Raw genomic sequence first — 22,196 nt, forward strand, 5'->3', positions numbered from 1 at the left:
ACAAGTTCCAAAAAAGACATTTTTTCGGAAACTTGCTATGTTAATGTACGCCAGCCATCTTTGGAAATGGTCTTTTCTTTACTTTTCATTTCTGTCCAGCTCTGCTCCGAAGAGCAGAGCTGGATAGTGCATGTGCAGAAGGATCATGTGATCCCTCCCTGTCACATGACAACTGTTCGCTCTTCACACTGCACAGTAGGGTTCTCTGTGCGCATGCCCAATTTTTTGATCGGTGCATGTGCACAGGGATTCAAATCAGGAAACCAGATCGCAATCAAGACTGCAAGTGAAGAGCCAGTGTAAAGGTCAGTGTTACACTTCACAGCAGCAGCCGTTTTTCGGAACGGCTATTCCTGTGGAGATTTTTTAATAAATATTAGAAATATATAAGGACTGAAAACTATTTTTAATTTTTTGCGGTGGTTGATAAATGTGCCCCATAAAGTCACAAACCTCCAGAGTACATGAAAAAGAGGAAACACCAAATAGTGTGTACCGTTCAACTGAACTCGAAACTGGTGAGAATATTTCTTTTCAGAATAATTAGCAGTGAAACTTCTTCTGGCTTTTCCTCTTTACCAGGCGTTCACATACATTCTCAGTGTTTTCCAGGTGTGTACAATTTAGCAAAGATCCAGATCAATGCTTTTCACACCAAACAGTTTATATTGTTGACAGCAAGTTTGTTAGACATCATGTCACAAAGTCCAGACACAAGACCTTCCAAGCTCTCTAACAGCCGGGATCCCTGCTTCATTCAGGTCCCCATGAGGGTTATACTGAAGGTACACAGAACAAACTGATATCTGTTTGGTGTGAAAACCTTCAGTGGATCTTCCTCTTTTTCATGTGAGCCAGAGGTTTGTGACTTTATAATCGGTCATGACTGGCAGGTTGACAAAGCCAGGCATAATTGCAGATGTACATTCTGCATTAAGAAAAGCCAGGAACTCACTGGAATGGATGGAATAACAAAGAACACTCTGGAGGATATAATAACCAGGAACACACTGGAGATAATAGTAACCAAGAACACACTGAACACAGTAGCATCTTTGTTTATTGACGAAGAAACCCATGGCGCTGTCCAGGAGAGACCAGAGAGTGCACCAGATTCTGGTGAGTGTATTGGAGAGTCCAACGTGTGACAGTACCTCCCCCCTCTTAAGGGTGGGCTCAGAATAACCCATAAAGGGTTTCCTATAGAATTTCCAATTAAACTATTTCAGACAACTGGGTGCACGAACATTTGCAGGATCAATCCAAGCCAGTTCTTCTGGACCAAAGATATTCCAAACCTATTACAATCTACTAGAAATTGAATTCTCCCATGAGAAATTCTGGAATCAAAGATTTTTTGAACCTCAACTCATCACCATGATTTGTCTTGATGGTGGACGATGAAGAAAAATGGTCAATAATAAGAGGTTTGAATATAGAAACATGAAGATTATTGGGAATGCGGAGAGAGGATGGTAATTTTGTTCTAAAAGCTACTGGATTGATGAATTGAAGATTCTTAAATGGTCTGATGTACCTAGGTGCAAATTTCATAGAAGGCACTTTAGATGTAGATTTCACCCTATAATCTTGATTGGTGTAGATTCTATAGAAGACTTCAAATCCTAATTTAAACATTCTGTGTGACCATTCAACTGTGGATGATATGCTAAATAGAAGTTGAATCAAATGTTCAAAAGCTTACAAAATGATTGCCAGAATTTAGAAACAAATTGCACCCAGCGGTCTGTCACAATCTCTAATGGACATCCATGTAGACAGAAAATGTATTTAATAAATATGTCAGCCAAGATGGAGGCAGAAGGTAGACCATTTATTGGGATGAAATTAACCATTTCAAGAACCGATCTACCACCACCCAAATGGTATTACATTTCTTGCTGGGAGGGAGATCAGTGATAAAATACATGACTATGTGGGACCAAGGTCTTGTAGGAGTGGGCAAAGAGTCCATGGGGGCTTGTTGAAGGACTTTGTTTTCTCCGCAGATTGAGCATGCAGCAATGAAATCTTACACATCTTGTCAGTTTGCAAACACCCTTATGCTCGTGCACCCTCCGGGCAACTAGTCAGCGTGCCCAGGGGAAAAGACAGCCCTGCTATGATAGGCTAACACAGTCGCTCAGCCAATCAGAGCAGACACGCCCCCTACCACACTGCCATGGAGGAAGCAAAGCAGGAAAGATAAGCTTGTGTGTCTGTATGTATGAGAGAGAGTGTGTGTCAGTGTGTATGATAAATGTATTAGTGTGTGTATGAGAGTATTAGTGTGTCTCTGTGTATGATAAATGTAATAGTGTGTGTGTGTGTGTGTGTGTGTGTGTGTATGATAAATGTATTAGTGTGTGTAGTGTGTGTATGAGAGAGAATGTGTGTCAGTGTGTATGATAAATGTATTAGTGTGTGTCTGTGTGTATGAGAAATGAATTTGCGTGTTTGTGTCTGTGTTTATGAGAAATGTGTGTATGAGAGAGGGGCGGTGAGTCAAAGTGTATGATAAATGTATTAGTGTGTGTCTGTGTATATGAGAAATGAATTTGTGTGTGTGTTATGGTAATGTGTGTGTTATGTGTGTGTGGGCAATGGGGCTTGTGGCAATGTAATGGGGATGAGGACAGGGGGGTTTGTTATAAGTGAAATAGGGGTGAGGACAGGGGGGTTATTAAAAGTTTAATGGGGGGAGGGCAGGGTGGCTTGTTGTAAGTGAAATGGGGGGTGAGGATGGGGGACTTGTTATAAGTGAAATGGGGGTGAGGGCAGAGGGGCTTGTTATAAGTGAAATGGGGGTGAGGGCAGGGGAGCTTGCTATAAGTGAAATGGGGGTGAGGGCAGGGGGGCTTGCTATAAGTGAAATGGGGGTAAGGGCAGGGGGGGCTTGTTATAAGTGAAATGGGGGGTGATGGCAGGTGGGGCTTTCATAAGTGAAATGGGTGGTGAGGGCAGGGGGGCTTATTATAAGTGAAATGGGGATGAGGGCAGGAGGGCTTGTGGTAATATGATGTGGGTGTGAGGTAGGTGGTGGCTAATGTGATGGTGGGCCTATTGAATATGTGAATAGTGGGGCCTATTAATTTAATATGAGGTGGTGGGACCTTTAATGCTGGGGTGGTTTGGGGCTATTAATTGAATATAGGGTTAAATTTGGGCAGGAGGGCTATTTATTAAATGTGAATGTGAATTACTTAATGCCAGGGATGGTTGTGGGAAATGGTTATTTTTATTAAATTTAAATGCAATTTATTGCTAGGCCTGTTTAGAGGTAGGGAAAAAGGGTATATTTATTAAATGCAGATACTATTAGTTTAATGTTGAGGCTGGTTGGAGGGAAATAGATCTATTTATCAAAAGTGAATACTATTATTTAAATGTTGGGGCTGGAGAGGGGCATCATTTTTAAACGTGTGTACTATTGATTTAACGCCGGGGCTGGTTAGAGTTTTCTAAATATCATGTACCCATTTTTCTTCCAGATAGGACTCCCAACATTGCAGGATCCAGACAAGCAGCAACTAAGCTAAAGACACCAGCAGCCACAGGTCAGGGAAGCGACAAGAAAAGGACACACATACTCAGGTACATACAGTAAACGCAGACACATACTGGGCCCCACCTAAAATTTATTTGGCCCGTCTACATGATGCCACTTTCAGGCTATTTTTCCAAGGCCACTTTAGGTTCCCAATCTGCCCCTGCCCTTTTCTATGTAGGTGGGGCCCACCCAAGTCCAAAATTTGCAAAGCGCATGTCAAGTTCACCTTTAAGAGTCGCACACATCATGACGTTGCGATGCTGGCAGCGTACAGGAGCTGCGAGGACCCTGCCCAGCCGACCACAGAGGGGAGATGAAGCAGAGGTAAGTCACATTTGCTTTATTTTATTGTAATTTTTTTTTGCTTTTTTTTTTTTTCAAACTTGACAATGTTCCCTTTTTACCTGGGGTGTAGCCTGTTCTTGGCATTATATGAATTGGGGGCACTACTCTGTGACATAATATTGTATGGGGAACTACTCTGTGGCATAATATTGTTTGGGGGCCTAATTTGTGGCATAAATTGAACTGGGGCACTACTGTATGGCATTATGATTTGGGGGCATTACTGTGTGGCATAATATGATTTGGGTCATTACTGTGTGGCATAATATGATTTGTGGCAAAAGTTGAACAATGTGGCATAAATTGAACTGGGGCATTACTGTGTGGCATAATATGAACGTTTATTTGTTGGTTCCATTATTATTAATAATATATATATATATATATATATATATATATATATATATATATATATATAATATAAAATCTCTCTATCTAAATTCACAATTGGCACACCTGGGCTTGGCTAGATTTTAGCCAACCCCTGATCTGCAGCAAAGGTAATTCCCATGGAGCCAAGGTTGGGGGTGGCACTGTATATTCTCACTAGTAATAGTATACGGATACACAGGTTAATTGTAACTATTCTGAGACAAGGTGCACCTCTGCTTGTTTGTGTGTGTTTTCAATTTTTGGCTGTCTTTGAAACATTATTTTTTCATATTTGTCTGTTTCATTACAACAGCTACATGCCTTCACTAGGTATGTAGTGCTTTCAGGGCACTGCCCCACTGTCCTGAAACTCAGGACTTCTGTTCTGCCTGCCGGGAGATATGTCACACTTCTTTGAGCAGGCAGTCTACACTTCTGTTGAAGGTGTACGCAACAATGCAAGTTTTTGCTGTAGGGGAGTGGCCTAGTGCTTTTGACACTCACACACACCCTTTAAACGTGAGAGCTATTGATTTAACATTGTGACTGGTTGGGGAAGGGGTCTAGAGTGTGCCCTCATTGCTAGGCCTTCCATATTTAATGTACATATCCATTTTTTAAAACAGGACCCCAACATTCCAGGGTCCAGACAACAACTCAGCTTAAGACATCAGCAGCAGCACGTAGTGAATGCTGCAAGAACAGGCAGGAGAGCAGGACAGTCTGCCAACTGTTCTGATTCTAGTGGGGCAAGACTTTGTCCCGATCTAAGGGGTGGGGCCTAGACTATGCACTCTTTATATACACTGCATTCTTTAACACTATGCTGCTAGCCATGCCCTTCATGGGCTGACCACTCCCCCTCTAGTGTCTGGTCTCGCCTCTATGGTGGCTGGCCACACCCCCTCTGGTGGGTCCCTACCGTTGCAGTCCCCCTGTGGACCCTTCATGTCCCAGTCCAACACTGAGAGTACCTCAGCCACATGAGTACAATGAGTAGTCAGATCCACGACACCATGATAGAGCATATGTCTAAAAATGTTGTTAATAAAGCTTTGAAAAACTCCCGATGCATTGCATAAACTAAATGGCAAACCAAACATTCATAGTTGCCATATTGAATGTTAAAAGCAATCTTCCATTCATCTGCTCCTTATATGCGGATGAGATGATATGCACCTTTCAGGTCTAATTTGGTAAAGATTCTAGCTCCCTTGATGCGGTCCAACAGTTCAATAATCAGAGGAATTGGATAATGATTATTAATAGTAACTGAATTCAGACCCTGATAATCGATGAATGGCCAAAGGCTTCCAACATTATTGTGTACTAAAACGAATCCCGCTCCTGCCAGTGAGGTGGAGGGTTAAATAAAACCATGTTGCAGGTTTCCTTTCATATATTCAGACATGACCCGAGTTTCTGGAAGAGAAGTGGGTAGATACGACTATGAGGAGGATTCATGCGAGTAATAAGATTGATGGAACAGTCCCATGCACATTGAAGTGGCAGAACCTTAGACTGCTGCTTATTGAAAACATCCCTGAAATACAAATATTGAGATGGCATATTGGAAACTTCTGTAGTAGCCAGGGAAAATTCTTCTTGATGAGGTGTCATCTTATTGATAAAATGACATGACATATGACATAGAATGACATGAAGGGCTACATGCAAGACTTTGAGTAGTGACCCATTTATCATGTGGGGAGTATAATTGCAACCAGAAAAGGCCCAAAATGATGGAGCTTGAAGTTTGGGGAATGATAAGGAACGTGAGTTTCCCCTTGTGCAGGGCACCTAATAAGAAGATCAGGGAAGCTATATGGTATTGAATCGTACCACAAGGAATTTGGCTGCCTTCTATGGTGCTTAAATTGAACTGGTTTTTTGAGTGGAAAAAGGAGCGTATACCACTTAGTTGCCAAGGCAGATGAAATTTGTATCCCCAGTTAATTCTAAAAAAGCCAGAAGGAAAAATTAAGCTAATAGGTATTAAACAAGTACCAAAACTCAAAACAGAAGGAGTGATGAACAGAACCTAGTTTGACCTGTCCTGCTCAAACAAGAGATTGGCATTTCCTGAACGCTTAGGGCAAGATGCAAGCAAATGACCCACTTCTGCACAGTAGAGACTTAAATTATTCCTGAACCTCCGTTCTCTCTCTTCAGGAGATAGACAGGAATGACCTAGTTGTATATGTTCTTCCTAAGATAACTAGAGCGCTTGAAAATGGGGTGGCAATCTAATTGTGGACTACCTGCTGTTAGGAACTTACCTTGTTCCCGTTCCGCTGCGCTGTCAGCGGGAGCTGACAGCGGTGTCCATCTCTTCAGCGCTTCTTCTGTTAGCGCTGCCGCACTTCCGGGTTCTCTCTGCTGCTGATCATGTGACTCCTGGGCGGGGAATTCAAACTCCTATATCTTCCCTGCTCTGACACGCTGCCTGTGTCAGAGCAATGTGTTTCCTGTTCCTGGCTACCGTTCCTGTGTCCTGACTCCTGTGAACCTGCTCCCTGTTAACCCCTCTATTCCTCCTACTCCTGTGTACCTACCTGGCTGTGACCTGACTATTCTCTGGATCTCCCTCTGGCACCGCATACCTGATACCTTCTGTGTACCGACTCGGCTGTGTTACCAACTATTCTCTGGATCTCCCTCTGGCACCGTATACCTGATACCTTCTGTGTACCGACCCGGCTGTGTTACCAACTATTCTCTGGATCTCCCTCTGGCACCGTATACCTGATACCTTCTGTGTACCGACCCGGCTGTGTTACCAACTATTCTCTGGATCCTGCCACGCACCCATTGCCTCCGTGCATCTACCGGTTACTGTTCCAGACCTACTACGCCTGGAATTAACGGTTAGTGCCTGTACTTGCACCGCATTGTCTATTTTCTTGTCTGCCTGCCATCACTTAGAACTTTCTCCCTTACGTCAGTAGGCTAATCTGGGGGCCGCGACCTGCGGTTCTTCGGCAGCTAAGCCCACACTACCTTGCGGTGGTTCTTGGTGAAGACCGGAAGGCCGTTAGACTCCGCGCCCTAGGTAAGCCTGTGCTAATACTGACTAAGGCATCAAAATCGTAACACCTGCCTTGCTCCTTCATCTGAGAATGTTTTCTAAAGCCAATGTCAATGCGATTGCATAATGAGATCAAATGAAGTGAAGTGAAGGTAAAAAGATTTTATGAAAGGACCTGATAAAAGAGGTACTAGAGTGAATAATCGGGCTGGTACGTCCCCACAGAGGGGCTTCCCAAGCCAGGGCTTGACCAGTAAGCAAAGCAATGATGTAAGCCACTTTAAACTTCTCAGTAGAAATTATCTGGTAGTAATTCAAACTGTATATCACACTAATTAAGGAACCCACAGCCAACCTGAGGTTACTGGTTGCAACTGGAACGTCTGAATCAGCCGATGCTGCATAAGTAGCTGCGGCAGATAACACAGGATGAACCAAAGAAGTCTGAAAGGTTTAGAGACAGGTAAAGAGTCCATGAAGACACTGTACTAATTCATTCTGCATGCATCTCCTCTAGGATTCAATCAGTCAGACCAATTTGACATCATCTGCAAAGGAGGCATGGAATATAACGAAGGTTAGGTTTTCACCAGGGAACCCCGCAAGGAAATATGGGCTTGGGTGCAATAACTCTGTAGGTCGCGGCCCTCCGTACAGGTATTGGACATGAGTGGCAGGTTGACCAAACCAGACGTGAATGCAAAGGTACACACAAGACTAAGAAAAGGCTGAAACTCACTGGCGTAGATGGAATAACCAAGAACATGCTGGAAGAGATGTAATGACTAGGAACACATTGAAGGGTGTAATAACCAGGAACATATTGGAGGGTGTAATAACCATGAACACACTGGAGAATGTAATAACAATGCACACACTGGGATAGATGTAATGACCAGGAACACACTGGAGGAGATAATAACCAGGAACACACTGGAATAATAGGTAACAACCAGGAACACACTGGAGGAGCCTTAAGCTCTCTAGCAAGGTCAGGAGACTTCATACACTGTCACCATCTTGAGTACAGAGCAGCCTTATATACTTGGAGACCAATAGGAACGTGTAGGCTGCAGTCCAATCAGAGAACAGGAGAAAATTCAAACAGAATTCCAAGAAACCCTCAATGCTGTCTAGCAGAGACCGGACTTCAATAAGTGTATCAGAGACTACAGTGCCCGACACTAGAGGGAGTACATATGCTGTGTGCTGAGGTTAGGTCTTAGTTGCCTGAAGGCTCCCCAGCTGTGTTGTTCATGTTTCAGCTCTGTATGATCAGAGGTATTGTGCGGGCTAAACTCAGGTTCCTGCCAGGGACATACTTCTAGAGAAAGATCTTGAGGGTCCAGGTGATTATGCTCATAGACCATATCCCCGCTACTCTGGGAATCCGGTGAGCCCAAACTTTGGACTGGCTCTGGGCAGAATCTTTGGAGTCATGGTTACAATATGGCAACTGGACTATAATTGTCTCCCTATCTTATGCTCCGAATGTTCTTTTTTTGCCCATGGGTGCCTGCCTCTCCTTTATCCTTATTTATTTATTGTTATTTATTATATTATTATTATAAATAATAATAACTAAATAGCATTTTTTTCTGACTAGTTTGGGCCTGCCGGGCCACCGAGAGGGCCAGGGCTTTGGTCCCGGCTACCCCCCTCTCACCAGATCTGATGAAGCAGCCATTGTGGTTAAACACAACACGGAGAACTTCCCCATCCTACCTTACTAATGTTTTAGGTACATGTTTCTTCTGGATTGTCATAATTCATGGTTATGTTTGCTTTGGGTAAATATATCAAACATCCAGTTAAACATGGATTTGTCTGATTTTGAAAGAACGGGTCCAGCGGGGATCCAGGTGAGTCTGGTTTCCTCACTCCCTACCTTTCCCTAGCTCTTTACATACTGGCTCCCAGCCATTCACAACTCTCCTCAAATTTTCCATGTTGCTTTTTAAAACAAAAATGGTCATTTAAGCACCACAAAAACCATGGAACATCAATGCTTCTTTATGTGCTCAAGTGCACTTACTTGTCTGGAAAGTACATTTTAAGGTGCAAGCCATATCATGGTCTTTGGTAACACTCTCATAAAATCAACCTGTGCCTAGTTTGGAGGTTTGGAGGATGCTCCAGAGATTGAGAAGGGTGGAAACTGTAGACATGTCACATGAACGACCATCCTACTATCCCTTCAGGACCATCCCCCTTATTTATTTATCAAATGAGTATGAAGGTTATCGTGGATTTACAAATGCACTCTTCTTCACAAGTGTGGCCAGTCGGTGCAAAATGCATCCCATTATAAGTGCAAGGACCAAATCAAATCCCCAGTACCTGAGAGGTGGCGGGATATTACATTTTTTGAACAATCAGCCCAAATCTTTCTGTTAACTGGTGAAAACATTTGCACCCCTGCAGACGCTGCAGTTGTGGCCCACATATTTAATGTGCTTCCTTGCAAACCTAGATTCAACTGTGTAAAAGTAGGAATGTAACGTTAGGAGCATTTGCAGTTTTACACTATTGTGATTTGTACATAGCCCTCATTGTCTAGGACTCATGGTTTCACTACAGCTCATCTATTGGCTGTGAAAAAGCAGGTGGACAAAGTCAGATGTTACAGTGAAGTGCAAAGTGATTACTGTGTCTTTTCCAAAACCCAGCATCAGACATATCTGCCAACCAGACATGACATCATTAGAGACTACAGGGAACAGAAGTAAGATAGAATGAAAAGCAAAAGTCATGTAGAAGCCAATTATACGCCTGAAGCAGAAAATACAATTAAACTATTTTTTGATTATACATTAAGAACAGTTTACATTTTGGGGCATACTCAATTGACGGCGGGATCGCCGAAAATCCCGCGCTCAAAAAATATTACCACTATCACGGTAATCTGCGCGAGAAAACCGTTAATACAGTAATTTACTCGCTGGATTTCAGCTCGCAGCTCAGGGGGCTGAAATACAGCGAGATATTACCGTATTAACGGTAATATTTTTGGGGTGCAGGATTTTCGGCGATCACGCCGTCAATTGAATATGCCCCTTCGAGTTATATACTAATGTAGCCATTGCATTTTACGTGGTCAAATATTTGTTTTCTTTGAATACAAGCATTTGTAATTTACATAAGTTTGACAAATGGTTTTCAGTGCAGTCACCAATTAGCAGGCAAACATGTAAATAACCATGCCAATGATGCCGTACGATTGTAACCTCAGATTATTCTTGTCACTTTCCATATCCTTCCTTGTGAGATTTTCAATTAACCTCTATGAATCAACTGACAAGCTTGGCAAGAATCACCAATTATTATCTAGCTATTAGTAAATGTAGAAGCATATCTGTCATGCCCATGCTTGTGTGATTAAATTACTGTTTAACAACCAGACATAATTAATGTTATTTCACTATAGTCAATCTGAAGCCTTCAAATCTAACACAACTTTTGCCACAGCCACACCCCACATAAAGGCAACAACCCAGCTGCTGAATTATTAGCACACTCTGGTTTAGTGATAACAAGTTACCTTATAAGTTCCACTGTCTCTGAATACATGGTATAGGGGGATTTAGATTCCATGGGCCCAGTCTCCATCGCATTGCCACACTCAATGAATAAAAGAGCTGCTTCTGTATAATTCAGCATTTTGTCAAATTTGTTCACCTTGTAAAGAAAAGCAAATAGTACAATCACTTTAAAAATATTAACATCAATTTTGAAAGAAAATTGTAAATGGCAGTATAAGTAGTAGGATTAGACAGGTTCTGCATACTTTTTTGTTTAGTATTTTAACAATTCAATCAATTTCAGTACATTAAAAAAATATTCACATACAACAAAAAATATTACATTCAGGGCAATTAATAAGCTTGTGTAAATTGAATTCTGAGACATGTGTCTTTTGTTCCATGTTGCTAAATTGTGAATGGAGCTATACTATCTTAAAGCGTTCAAATGCACAATCAAATTTTCACAAATAGATGCAATTAAGTCACTAAACATTGCTAGCTAATGGTAAGTGAACACTGAAAATACCAGAGCAAAAATTATTAATTATTTCCAAACTTAGTGCTCACAAGATTTCATTAGCTTCTCTAGCTCTTAACAGTGCGTTTACAGATTTGGGCTATTCATAACCACCAGAGTTGCCAACCCTTATAAGTATTCCTGTATAAACAAGAGGGAAAGTTTAGGAGCTAAAATAGGGGATTCCTAATCTTATTTATACCCCAAACCATTAGTATGGAGAATGTTTTGTGAGATTTCGTATTGTCATAGGTTGTTATATTTTTACTGATCTTTATTTTTTCTTACTGATTTGGCAAATATCTAACAATTTTTTTTTACTGTCAGGAAATGTATTGATGGTTGTCAAGCATGCTAAGAATACAATCGTATGCTTGCACCTTGCTTTATCATTGCCTTTATAAATAAGCCTATTGGTCTCTAGATGGCAGCATAGTTCTATTTTCTGAGGCAAACTTAAGTCGGCAAACTTACAGCATCTTACTTGCCAACTTGACCCCTTTCCGCAATGTGATTTTTTTAAACTTTTTTAAAGATTACAATAAACTGGACAAAACCATGTTAAAATGCAAGGGGTGAAAATGAGTATTCTGTTTTACACATAAGTTAAATACTGGCTGTTTTTTCATGTAGCACACAAATATCAACTTTAAATTTCCGTGTACAAATAAGCTATCAAGTATGAGGGGGGTATTCAATTGTTCCTCCGGGCGCCGCCGGAACGAGCGCGTTAAAACTATTACCGTTTATACGGTAATTACTCGCTCAATTTCAGCTCGCAGCGAGCTGAAATTGAGCGAGTAATTACGCGCAATATTACCGTATAAACGGTAATAGTTTTAACGCGCTCGTTCCGGCGGCGCCCGGAGGAACAATTGAATACCCCCCTTTGTGTGCTACATGAAAAAACAGTCAGTATTTAACTTATGTGCATAATAGAAAACTAAATTACACCCCTTGCATTTCAACATGGTTTTGTCCAGGAGACTTAAGTAAGAAATGTCTTGTCTAAGTTCCTTAATGAATCAGGCCCCACATCATTATTTCTGCTCAAAACCATCCTGAATTCAGCACAGTATAGTTTGAAAATAGGTAAGAAAGACAAAGTATTATCTCACTGTGAGAAGTAGACTGATTGGCAGGTATAACACGGTGCAAACTTTATAAATTCTATTGTAATCACTAACTAAAATTAATCATACAATAACACCAATACACATGCTAGAATCATTTAAATGTATGGTTTACCACATATTGTCTTGGCAATGTTATACAGCACAGGAACCCAAGCTCCTTCAGTGTGAGCTTATAATCGAGCCAAGTGATGAATATATTTAATGCTGATTGAGATTTATTGTTAACTTCACTGTCAATGTATTTCTGAATTTCACTGATTTCCCCATTGCTACACTAATCTGCTACTGATTTTCATATTACTATTAGCTGCTGTTTATTTGCTTTGTGTCTGATTTTCACATCGCTACCCTATATTGCTACTGATTTTCACATTGCTACTGGAGTCAGCAAACAGGTGATTATTTTAATATTGTATTTATCGTTATGCCACACTCCATTCACCTGTTCTCTGCAGATTGTTTTGACCATGTCTCTTAAATGTACTGCAAATGAAGAAAGGACAGCCGTACATCAGCAAAAGCAGATGTGCTATTTTGAAAAACTGATGTTGTTTATGAGTTAAATGCTGAAGTATTGATATGGAATTGATAATTAGCTTTAATGTTGGTGGGACAAATCTGCTTTGGAGATTTGTAAAAACAAATTATACAGGTTTGGAAAAATAGAATTCTGCTCTTATAAGGCAATTTGGATATTAATTAACCTAGAGCTGTGGACTTTAAAAAGTAAAATAGATGTATTATATAATCTTGTGCAATCACGTCAGAATATGTCTCAGTGTGAGGAATTTTCTAAAAGCCTTGTTGTCCCATCTCAATATTCTTCAAAATGAAATGATTGCTATTATGCACATGGAATACGTTTCTTGCTCTCCAATATTATTGCTTCTATTATTCATATTTGTATTGCTTACAGTGAATGAACCTGCAATATAAACTTCCAATATACTGAATTCAAATTCAATTCACTTTACTTCAGACTCAGGACACTAGTAGTACAATGAACCAATAATGAACTTAATAATGCACCTTATCATGAATGGACTGTGTGAAAAAATCAAAACAATCAACCCTAGACAGCAAAGAAAAGATATTAGGACGCAAGAGGAATACATAAAGAGGCTGCTGCAAAGTGAGTACTACGCCAGTTTGCGCAACATTCTATGTGCATGCCCAGAAAAGTGGGCACATGCATATGCGCCTATGCAGAATTCTGCCACTTACGCCTCCTTGCACATGTATTGGTCAGACAAGGGCATTCTAACATATGCCAAGTACAATAAGCGTGTGTTTTCGGACAATTGTGAACAAATGTAGATGGGAACAAAGGCGCATATGTGCCTGAGAAGCAAAGATGCACAGCGTTTGAGAAGGTCGTATTATTTGCAGATGGTCAGGGGCAGGTGAAAAAAACGGATGATGATGACGGTCCCTAGCACTCTCAAACTGGTTGTGATTGGCTACTTGTGAATGTTCCACTTTGGTTGACTTGTGATTTCTTCATCACTTAGGCATATATTATGCTGTTAAGTGCGTGTTCAAGCAAACCTTTTTTTTGTACAAGAGACAGGAAGTTGTTACTGCCATATAGAGGTTTTAAAAGTTTTATTGATGCCTAATAACAAATGCATTTGTTGCAAATAAAAAAAAAAAGTTAAAAACATTGTCACAAATGGGTGCAAGTGAAGGTGACATATGCCTGCCGTAAACCAGGCGGTTATGCTACTGTTGCCGACCAGCATGCATATTGAGAGAAATGCTGCTTTGGAGATAATCGCAATTGTGGCTTTTTAATGAATGCAAATTGTGTCTACGATTTGGGACGCAATTGTGACCAAGTCGGCACCAGCCCAAAAGCCCCTAGCCAAAAGGCTGCATTGGAGAATTAATTAGAGAAAGTTTGACTTGTAAACAATCAACAAAAACCCCAGGTCTTCCTTTTGTCCAAAGGACTAAAATTTACTTCTACATCTGCACCTAATAAATGTAAAATTGTTATAGGCCTTCACAAACTAGTCAGGAAACATACAATTTTTCTCATGCATCATGGACCACCTATATGTCAGGCCCTGGCACATCAGAGGTTAATACTGACTTAGATTTGCATTCTTCTCAAGCAATGGCTCATTTATACCTCATTTAAGAATCCTTATTCTTATATTGATCCTTTCTGCAATCTAGTTTTAGGGAACATCAACAAGATAATCCCATCTAATATTAAGAGAAATCACAATTTGACTTATGTAGAAAGAACTGGTTTTAAACAGCTTAAATATAAACCCCATATTGTGATTAAGGAGGAGGATGGATGACAAAAGAGTCTTATAGCAATGTGTGCGGATGCTTCATGATAAAGATTCAGGTATGGCTTTAGATAAAGATCCTGAGCCAAGTTTTAATGGTGATCTTAAATATGCACTTGATAAAGCCATTAATGATGGTGTCCTTAGTAACGATGAATTTATTTTTATATGTAATGAAGTCTTGGATGCTGATATTCCATCAATTACTTAAAATCAAACTCCATTTCTTCTAATATTGCTAAATATCTGGATTTTTTTCCATTAACCTCTTGATTCTGGAATGAAATTCTAAATGGCAGATTCCTCTGAATAAGAGAAAACATACAATGGAAAAGGATATGATATTAGTGGTTATATCAAATCACTGAATGCATTAACAATGCCTTATGGCAATAAACTGTTTTTTCTAATTAATAAGTCTCATCTTTCAAATGGACAAGGATCTTTGCTGTCGATCTTATTCAGTTAACTTAATATGGACACCATCATTCCAAAGATGCTTTTATTAATTGATTATTATATTTTTATGATGATTATTTTATATGTGATGTATAATTATCAAGATGGGAAGATGCAAAAACCACTCAAATTGGTGGCTTGAAGCTGAGATTATGATTTACATCTTTCTAGATTTTGGGGAAGGTGGTATCATCCCTCTTAGTGCCTTGTATTGCACTACACACTATATAAATCTAGTTTTCAAGAAATTTCTTACATTGAGAATGCTTAATTACTTATTTTTAGAATCATTGTTTGACACAAACACTCAATGATACAAGGATTTCTTAATTTAACAAAGCCAGTCATGCTTGTAATAGGTTTTATAATTATGTTTGGTGGTTTGTGCTGGTGATAACTTCAAGCACATAAACTACTAGGACAAAATGAATTTATACTGTATCTGGGAAGAATGTGTTCTTACCATTGCATCTGCTTTATGCTTCATCTGTTTAGCTTCCTGCATAAAGTAATCTGCATTGCAAGGCCTACATGACGAGAATGAGAAAATATTTGTCATCGATGTTCAGGGTTACATAGAAATAAACGTGCTATTTACAGTTGTGTATTGTCATGTATCTAATGTACTGTACAATGATATTCATATTATATATACTATATATGATATATATTATTATCATAATATTAGTATATTATATTATTTAAAATACTATAATATTATAGCTTAGCATCTACATAGCATCTACATTATGACTTTATAAACTCCTCAAATACCCCACTATCACTTTTGCTGCAAGCAATAATTTTAGTTTTCTTAATCTTCAGAAAGATAGGTAAAAAGGATGAAATAACACTTATCAGACAAGAGCTTAGACACCACGCCAATAGCTCAACCAACAGAATTAAACAATATAGGCGATTTTGGATGGTATTGTATGTATGTCGCAAAACACTTTGTAGAAAAAGACTTTATTAAAAGGTGCAAAAAATATATTCTTACGTAATTGGGGGACACAGACACATTAGGGATATCCCAAAGTTAGGTAAGAAATGGCCACCAAATGCACTTATTGTGGAGGAACTACAACACTTGCTAAAGGATGTGTTGCTCAACTGTGCCCTTATACCTTATGCCTCAGATTCCTTGACAGTGGTGTGAGCTATAATTTTATATGGGGCATGCTGGTAGACTAAAAACAGAATCACTTAATTCATCTCTAGCAATGTACTGATCTCAGGCCTCCATTCTTTTCTGGATGCTCCACAGAGGACCAAAAGCAAAGTACTGCAATGCCTTGGTATGGTCCTAATTACATCCACAAAATACAGCTAAGCCTTGGGCTTTGCATGGTTTAGGACATAATATTAAAAGCATTAATAGTTATAATGTAGAAAGAAGATATGTATTTAAGAAAAAAATGGCAGAATATGTAAACAACTTCTTAGCCTTATGAAAGATTCTTAAGCAAGTAAACAACAAATTTCAAGGTACTCAAGGGGTTGATTGCAAAACCAGTGCCAAATTCATATTCTTATCGTGAAACTGTGACTTGAAGAAGTTGAGCAGCTATGCGCTATGTATTACAAGAATAGAGACTAATGAATATTGTGAATTAACAGATTTTAATACTCAAGGGTATTCATGGCTAAACCATTGCCCAGGTTGTCCCAAAAACACTCATGGTAACCAATTTTAACTTGAGGGCTGGTTACGGTCTCTATGGTCCAACAGAAATAGCACCTCCTGATCTGTTGATAGATCCAGGATGATCCCAGTTCAGAACCTGATGAATAGGGGAAACCACACTGGATGGTGGATCTGTTAGGTTCGAGAATCAACCTTTACAATCATTCCATCAGAACACCTTGATTTTGGGATGGGCTTTGAGATAGAAAGTCTGGATACAAATTCTGTTTCCAAATAAGCCACAGCCATGCTCATCAAATGAGTATACTGTGGCCAACATGGATATTATGCATCTACAGAAATGAATGGAATTCTTTCTGCCATTATCTTTACAAAAGTTTTTGTAACATGGAAGAAACAAATTAATCAGTTCCATGAAACCATCATTACATCTAGCATGAAGCATAACATGTAAACACACCCACCTTCTGACCAACATGTGATGTCTTTAGATGTCATGCTTTCTATACCCTTCTACTGATAAAAATCCTCTGTGTTAAGGGTTTGATAAATGAGAATATCTGCTTTACAATTTTCAAACCTATAAGTAGACCTCTAAAAGAGCTCCGACCACCTGCTTAGCCCATGACAACGTCATCTAATACATTAATATCACTGCAGGATAATTTCTTCTGTGGTGAATTAGATAAGCCCCACTGAGATGGCCCTTATGAGGGACTCCTATCCCTCCATCAACATGTTTTTAAACTACCCTTGGAACAAAACATTTCTTTTCAGTACTGTTTACATTATTTATATATAAAGTTTATATGTAAGTGCCCACTTTATTAGGTACACCTTTCTAGTAACTTTGCCTAAAGAACAATGTTAATTCTTCATGCATAACAAAGTACACAGAGTTTGAAGGCACTGCCCGGACAATGCATAGAGTGTACTAAAGTACACAAAGGTGTTAGCACTGGTTGGACAGCGCATAGTGCGTAATGAGGTACATGGATGTGTTGGCACTGTTTGAACACTGTGAACATGCAATAAGGTTCACAGAGGTGTTGGCACTGTCTGAACAGCGTGTATTACATAATTGTTAAGAAATAGGATCTCTCCTTGTTGTCTGATATGTCATCTGTGCATTTTTGCTGCAACCATCTGCAGTTCACTGATTCAGCTGGTTGCTAGGTAAATAGCAACAAGCTTCTCTTTAGCTACCAGTCTGGTTGAATAAGCTGTGCTATTACTTACCACACCCATGCAGCTAATTATCCTGCAATCTGTGTTTGGTGTTGCTGCCTTTATAAACATTTTCCTTGCAGCATACCAATGCTGGTGATAGTTCCTGTTTGATCCAATGTGCCTTTGTAACATGACCTTATTCTGTCTCTCTGTATTTGACCCGGCTTATTTAAAGGATTCTGTTGTCTGCTCCACTCCTGACATTTTGGCTTGTTAAACAGCTATGCACTATATATCTACCTGCAAAGATAGACAGTATAGTGTAGCAGAGTACACACACACAGATGATAATAACTAGCAGGAGGGATTAGCACAACTAAATACACTGGTGCAAAGTCTAAGACCCAAACCAAACTTCACCAGGGAGACCCGCAAGAGGATATGGACTTCACTCAGTGAGGACCCAGATCGTGCCCCAGTGTAGTTGGTTCACTCTGTGAAAGTAGCAGAGTATTTTGCTGGTATGAGGACTCTGCTGAAAACACCCAAGGTGGAAATGCAGGTGTGGGTGTGTTGCTGTCTGGGAGACTGGACACAGGAGTTGAAGAAACACAAATAGCTGCTATACTTTCTATTATAGTCCTGGAGCAGGAGTATCCAGGGCCGGTGCTAGGGTTCCTTGGCGCCCTAGGCACACTGTCAAAATCGGCGCCCCCCCCCCCGCCGCAGGCACACTTTAAATATCGGCATCCCCCCCCCCCCCCCCGCCGCAGGCACATTTTAAAATACGGCACCCGGCACACTGTCAAAATCGGCACCCTCCTCCCTCCTCCTCACGTCTTTCCTTACCTTGTCTCCATAAAGCTGCTTCTCTCTGCTCCGTGTCCTCTCCTCCGCTCACTGACCCTGTCGGGCCGTGATGATGATGTCACGCCCGACAGTCAGTGAGTGGAGGGGAGGAGACGGAGTAGAGAGGCGGCGGTGTTGATCCATAGCCCCTTCCCCCCTCCCTGTGGATTTATCCGAAACGGTGCGGCGGCCGTGGAAGGTATGGTCAGCTGTCGCTGGTTGATTGGTGATTCCCTGCCTGTGTCATCAGTAGTGGAGGTTACTGGGTTCCGTTAAGGATTCTAATTGGGAAGGTCAGCAATCAGTGGACTGCTGAGTGTTGGAGGGAGGCCAGTGATGTCTAAGACTGCTGATACTGATACTCCTGTTCCACCACATCCTGAAGTTGCTCTATTGGATTAAAATCTGGCAACTGTGAAGGCTATTGCAGTAAACTGAAGTCACTATCATGTTTGTGGAGCCAGCTTGAGATGACTTGTGCTTTCTGATATTATCCTCCTGGATATAACCATTAGAAGATAGGTAGACTGTGGCCATAAAGGGATGCACATTGTCAGCAACAATACTCAACTGGTATTAAATCAATGCTGTGTGCCTGAAAAAAAGATGCATAATTTAATTTTTCTTTATTTTTAATTTATCAATATTAAGTGGCTTAATGTGTTTCAAGAAAACATTCCCCACATCATTACACCACCACTAGCCTGCACCATTGGCACAAGATAGGATGGATCCATGGATTCATGTTGTTTAAGCCAAAATCTGACCATACCATCTGCACGTCACAGCAGGAATCAAAATTTGTCAGACCAGACAACATTTTTCCAATCTTCAACTGTCCACTTTGAGTGAACCTGTGCCTTTTGTAGCCTCGGCAATCTGTTCTTAGCTGGACAGAACCTGGTGTGGCCTTCTGCTGCTTCAGCCCATTCACTTCAACTTGCTTTGTGTTCAGTTATTCTCTTCTCTTCTGTTGTCAGGCACGATTGTTTGCGTTACTATCGCCTTCCTGTCAGCTTAAACCAGTCTCTCCATTCTTCTCTGACTTTTCACATTAAAAAGGCATTTTTGATTACAGAATCGCCACTGACCAGATATTTTTTGTTTTGTGCACCATTCTCTGACTTTGTTGTGCGTGAAAATCCTGTGAGAACCTCAAACCACCAAGTACTTTATTTCAGCAATGACATTTTACATTAGGGTAAATGAAGTGTAATTGTTTCCCCCTTATGTATATTGTAATGTAAGATAAAGTATTTTGTGCTGTTTTTAGCTTTGGTTTATGTCCATTTCTTATCAGAATTTTGCCAATATATGTGCACGTGTCTACATAAGCAAGAAAGCATTAATAGTATAACACTAATTTTAGATGTCTCCTTTCTGAAGTTAGGAGAGGTTCTGAATTTAACTTCAAGGGATCCACAGCTATTTTTATTTTTAAGCATATTCTAATTGATTGCCAACTAACAGAAATACCATGACATCCCTGGACCACTGTCAATATCCAGACCATAAATGTTAAATTTTCCAAGGCAGAAGGAGGCCATTTGCCTAGACAGTTTTATTTAATATGATGGATGGAAAGACTAAATAGTGGTCCCTAAGTGATGCAGTTGCTACCCAGCATTATGTTTCCAAATTGATTTTGAGTACGAGAGTGTGTACTGAAATAGGTACTCCATTTGTCTGCAATTTGGGAGGAATACTGACCGATACGTAATAAATTATTCTGATTTGCTTCGGGATAATGTTGGGAACAGCCACGAAGCTGCGTTGCGCACACCAAAGGGTACGTGCAGAGCCGTAACGAGGCCGGTGCGGCCGGTGCCACCGCCCCGAGCGCAGTCCCAAGGGGGCGCAGTGAGCACTGAAAAAAAATTTGAAAAAAAAAACCAGACCTCAGATTCAGACTGCCGGCCGCCCGGCGCATCCAAGATGGCGGCCGGCACCCGGCTCCTCCTACTTTTTAACTCTGCCCTCTGTCCCTGCAGCATCAGAGGTCATGATGCTGCTGGGAGCAGATGAGCAGAGAGAAAGACACCGTTCCACTGGCACTCTACTTACTGGCACCCCTCCCATATGGACAGCAGTAAACGTTTGGGGCCGGACTGGACTAGGGGCAGTAGGTGATAATATCAAATGCTCCCAACATTTTCTATTTGTCACCACATTTTACCTACACATTACATAATTCTAAAATGTATCAGAATTTCGGTTTTAGAATATAGAGGACAAAAGAGGGACAGGGATTAAAAACAGAGTTTTGTACCCAAAACCATTAGTGTGGTGAATGCTATTTCCATTTCAGTCATTTGAAAACGGTGCCGCAGTTTTGCTGGTCTTTAGTTTCTTCTGACCTATGTGCAAGAAAACCTCTCATTGCAAACAGGACCAGTTCCCGTTTTTTGGGGTTAGCGGGCAACGCTGGGTGTGACTAGAAATAGGTGAGCAGCGCTGGTTGGTTATCTGAGTGAGAGTTAAAGAGGTGATTGTGGCAGGTGTGGCTTTAACTTTGTCATCTTCATCATCATCATCATTGTACAGAACATCTTGGTGGATTTATTTTCAGGTATTTATTATTAGTTTAATGAAGCTAATTATTGTAGTATTGGACTTAAATCAGAAAACCTGAGAAAATTGTACCCCTGCAGTTTTTTTTACGCATGTTCCTCTTCCCTCACCTGTATGGGAGCACCCCCATATTCTGTATCTGAGAACTGCCCCACAGAGCGTTTCCAGGATTGTGGGCCCAATTTGAAATGTTGAAATGTGCAAAAACATCACTTTAAAGTCCATCCTAATAGAACGTAAGGACCATGAACTTCATTAAGTTATTCAATTAACTTCTTGTGTTAGTAACATGTGTAAGTAACGTACATTTTAAGAATTTTATTCCAAACAAAGCTAAAAATGCAATTTTCTGCAATATGTGCAACAAGAAGGATCATCATGAGACCCACTGAATGACTGGTCTGATGCCTATTGTCAGCTACCTCCAAAGACATGCAAAACTAAACCCGTCTGTGTGGGGGTGGGGGGGGGAATGTATGGAGCAGCCCTATAAACAGTAAAACACTCCCCTGCCCTGTGCCCTAAATACTCTTTCTTTACCATTTTACATTTCTGCAAAAATGAAGCAAAAATTGAAAGTACTGTGATTCTATGAATGCTCATTACATAAATATCCCTACAAAGCCAGAATGGAGAGGGAGGGGGTTTTAGTGCTGTCTAGCACTGGTAAAGCGCTAGCCACGCCCCCACAGGAGGTTGGACATGCCCACTCAGAAAATGACAC

At 40.5% G+C, this 22,196-nt stretch overlaps 1 protein-coding gene across 1 annotated transcript in view; it reads right to left on the reverse strand.

The window, feature by feature from the left end:
• The window catches only part of AFF3 (ALF transcription elongation factor 3), a 317,828-nt gene that overhangs the window by 22,642 nt on the left and 272,990 nt on the right, over positions 1-22,196 (reverse strand). Inside the window, exons 13-14 of the mRNA XM_075200161.1 lie at positions 15,698-15,761; positions 10,837-10,973 (exon numbers count right to left, since the gene is read on the reverse strand). Of these exons, the coding sequence (XP_075056262.1) occupies positions 10,837-10,973; positions 15,698-15,761 (201 nt within the window). The remainder of the gene's footprint in view (positions 1-10,836; positions 10,974-15,697; positions 15,762-22,196) is intronic.

The sequence above is a fragment of the Mixophyes fleayi genome, chromosome 2 (assembly GCF_038048845.1).
Source record: "Mixophyes fleayi isolate aMixFle1 chromosome 2, aMixFle1.hap1, whole genome shotgun sequence".
NCBI lineage: Eukaryota > Metazoa > Chordata > Amphibia > Anura > Limnodynastidae > Mixophyes > Mixophyes fleayi.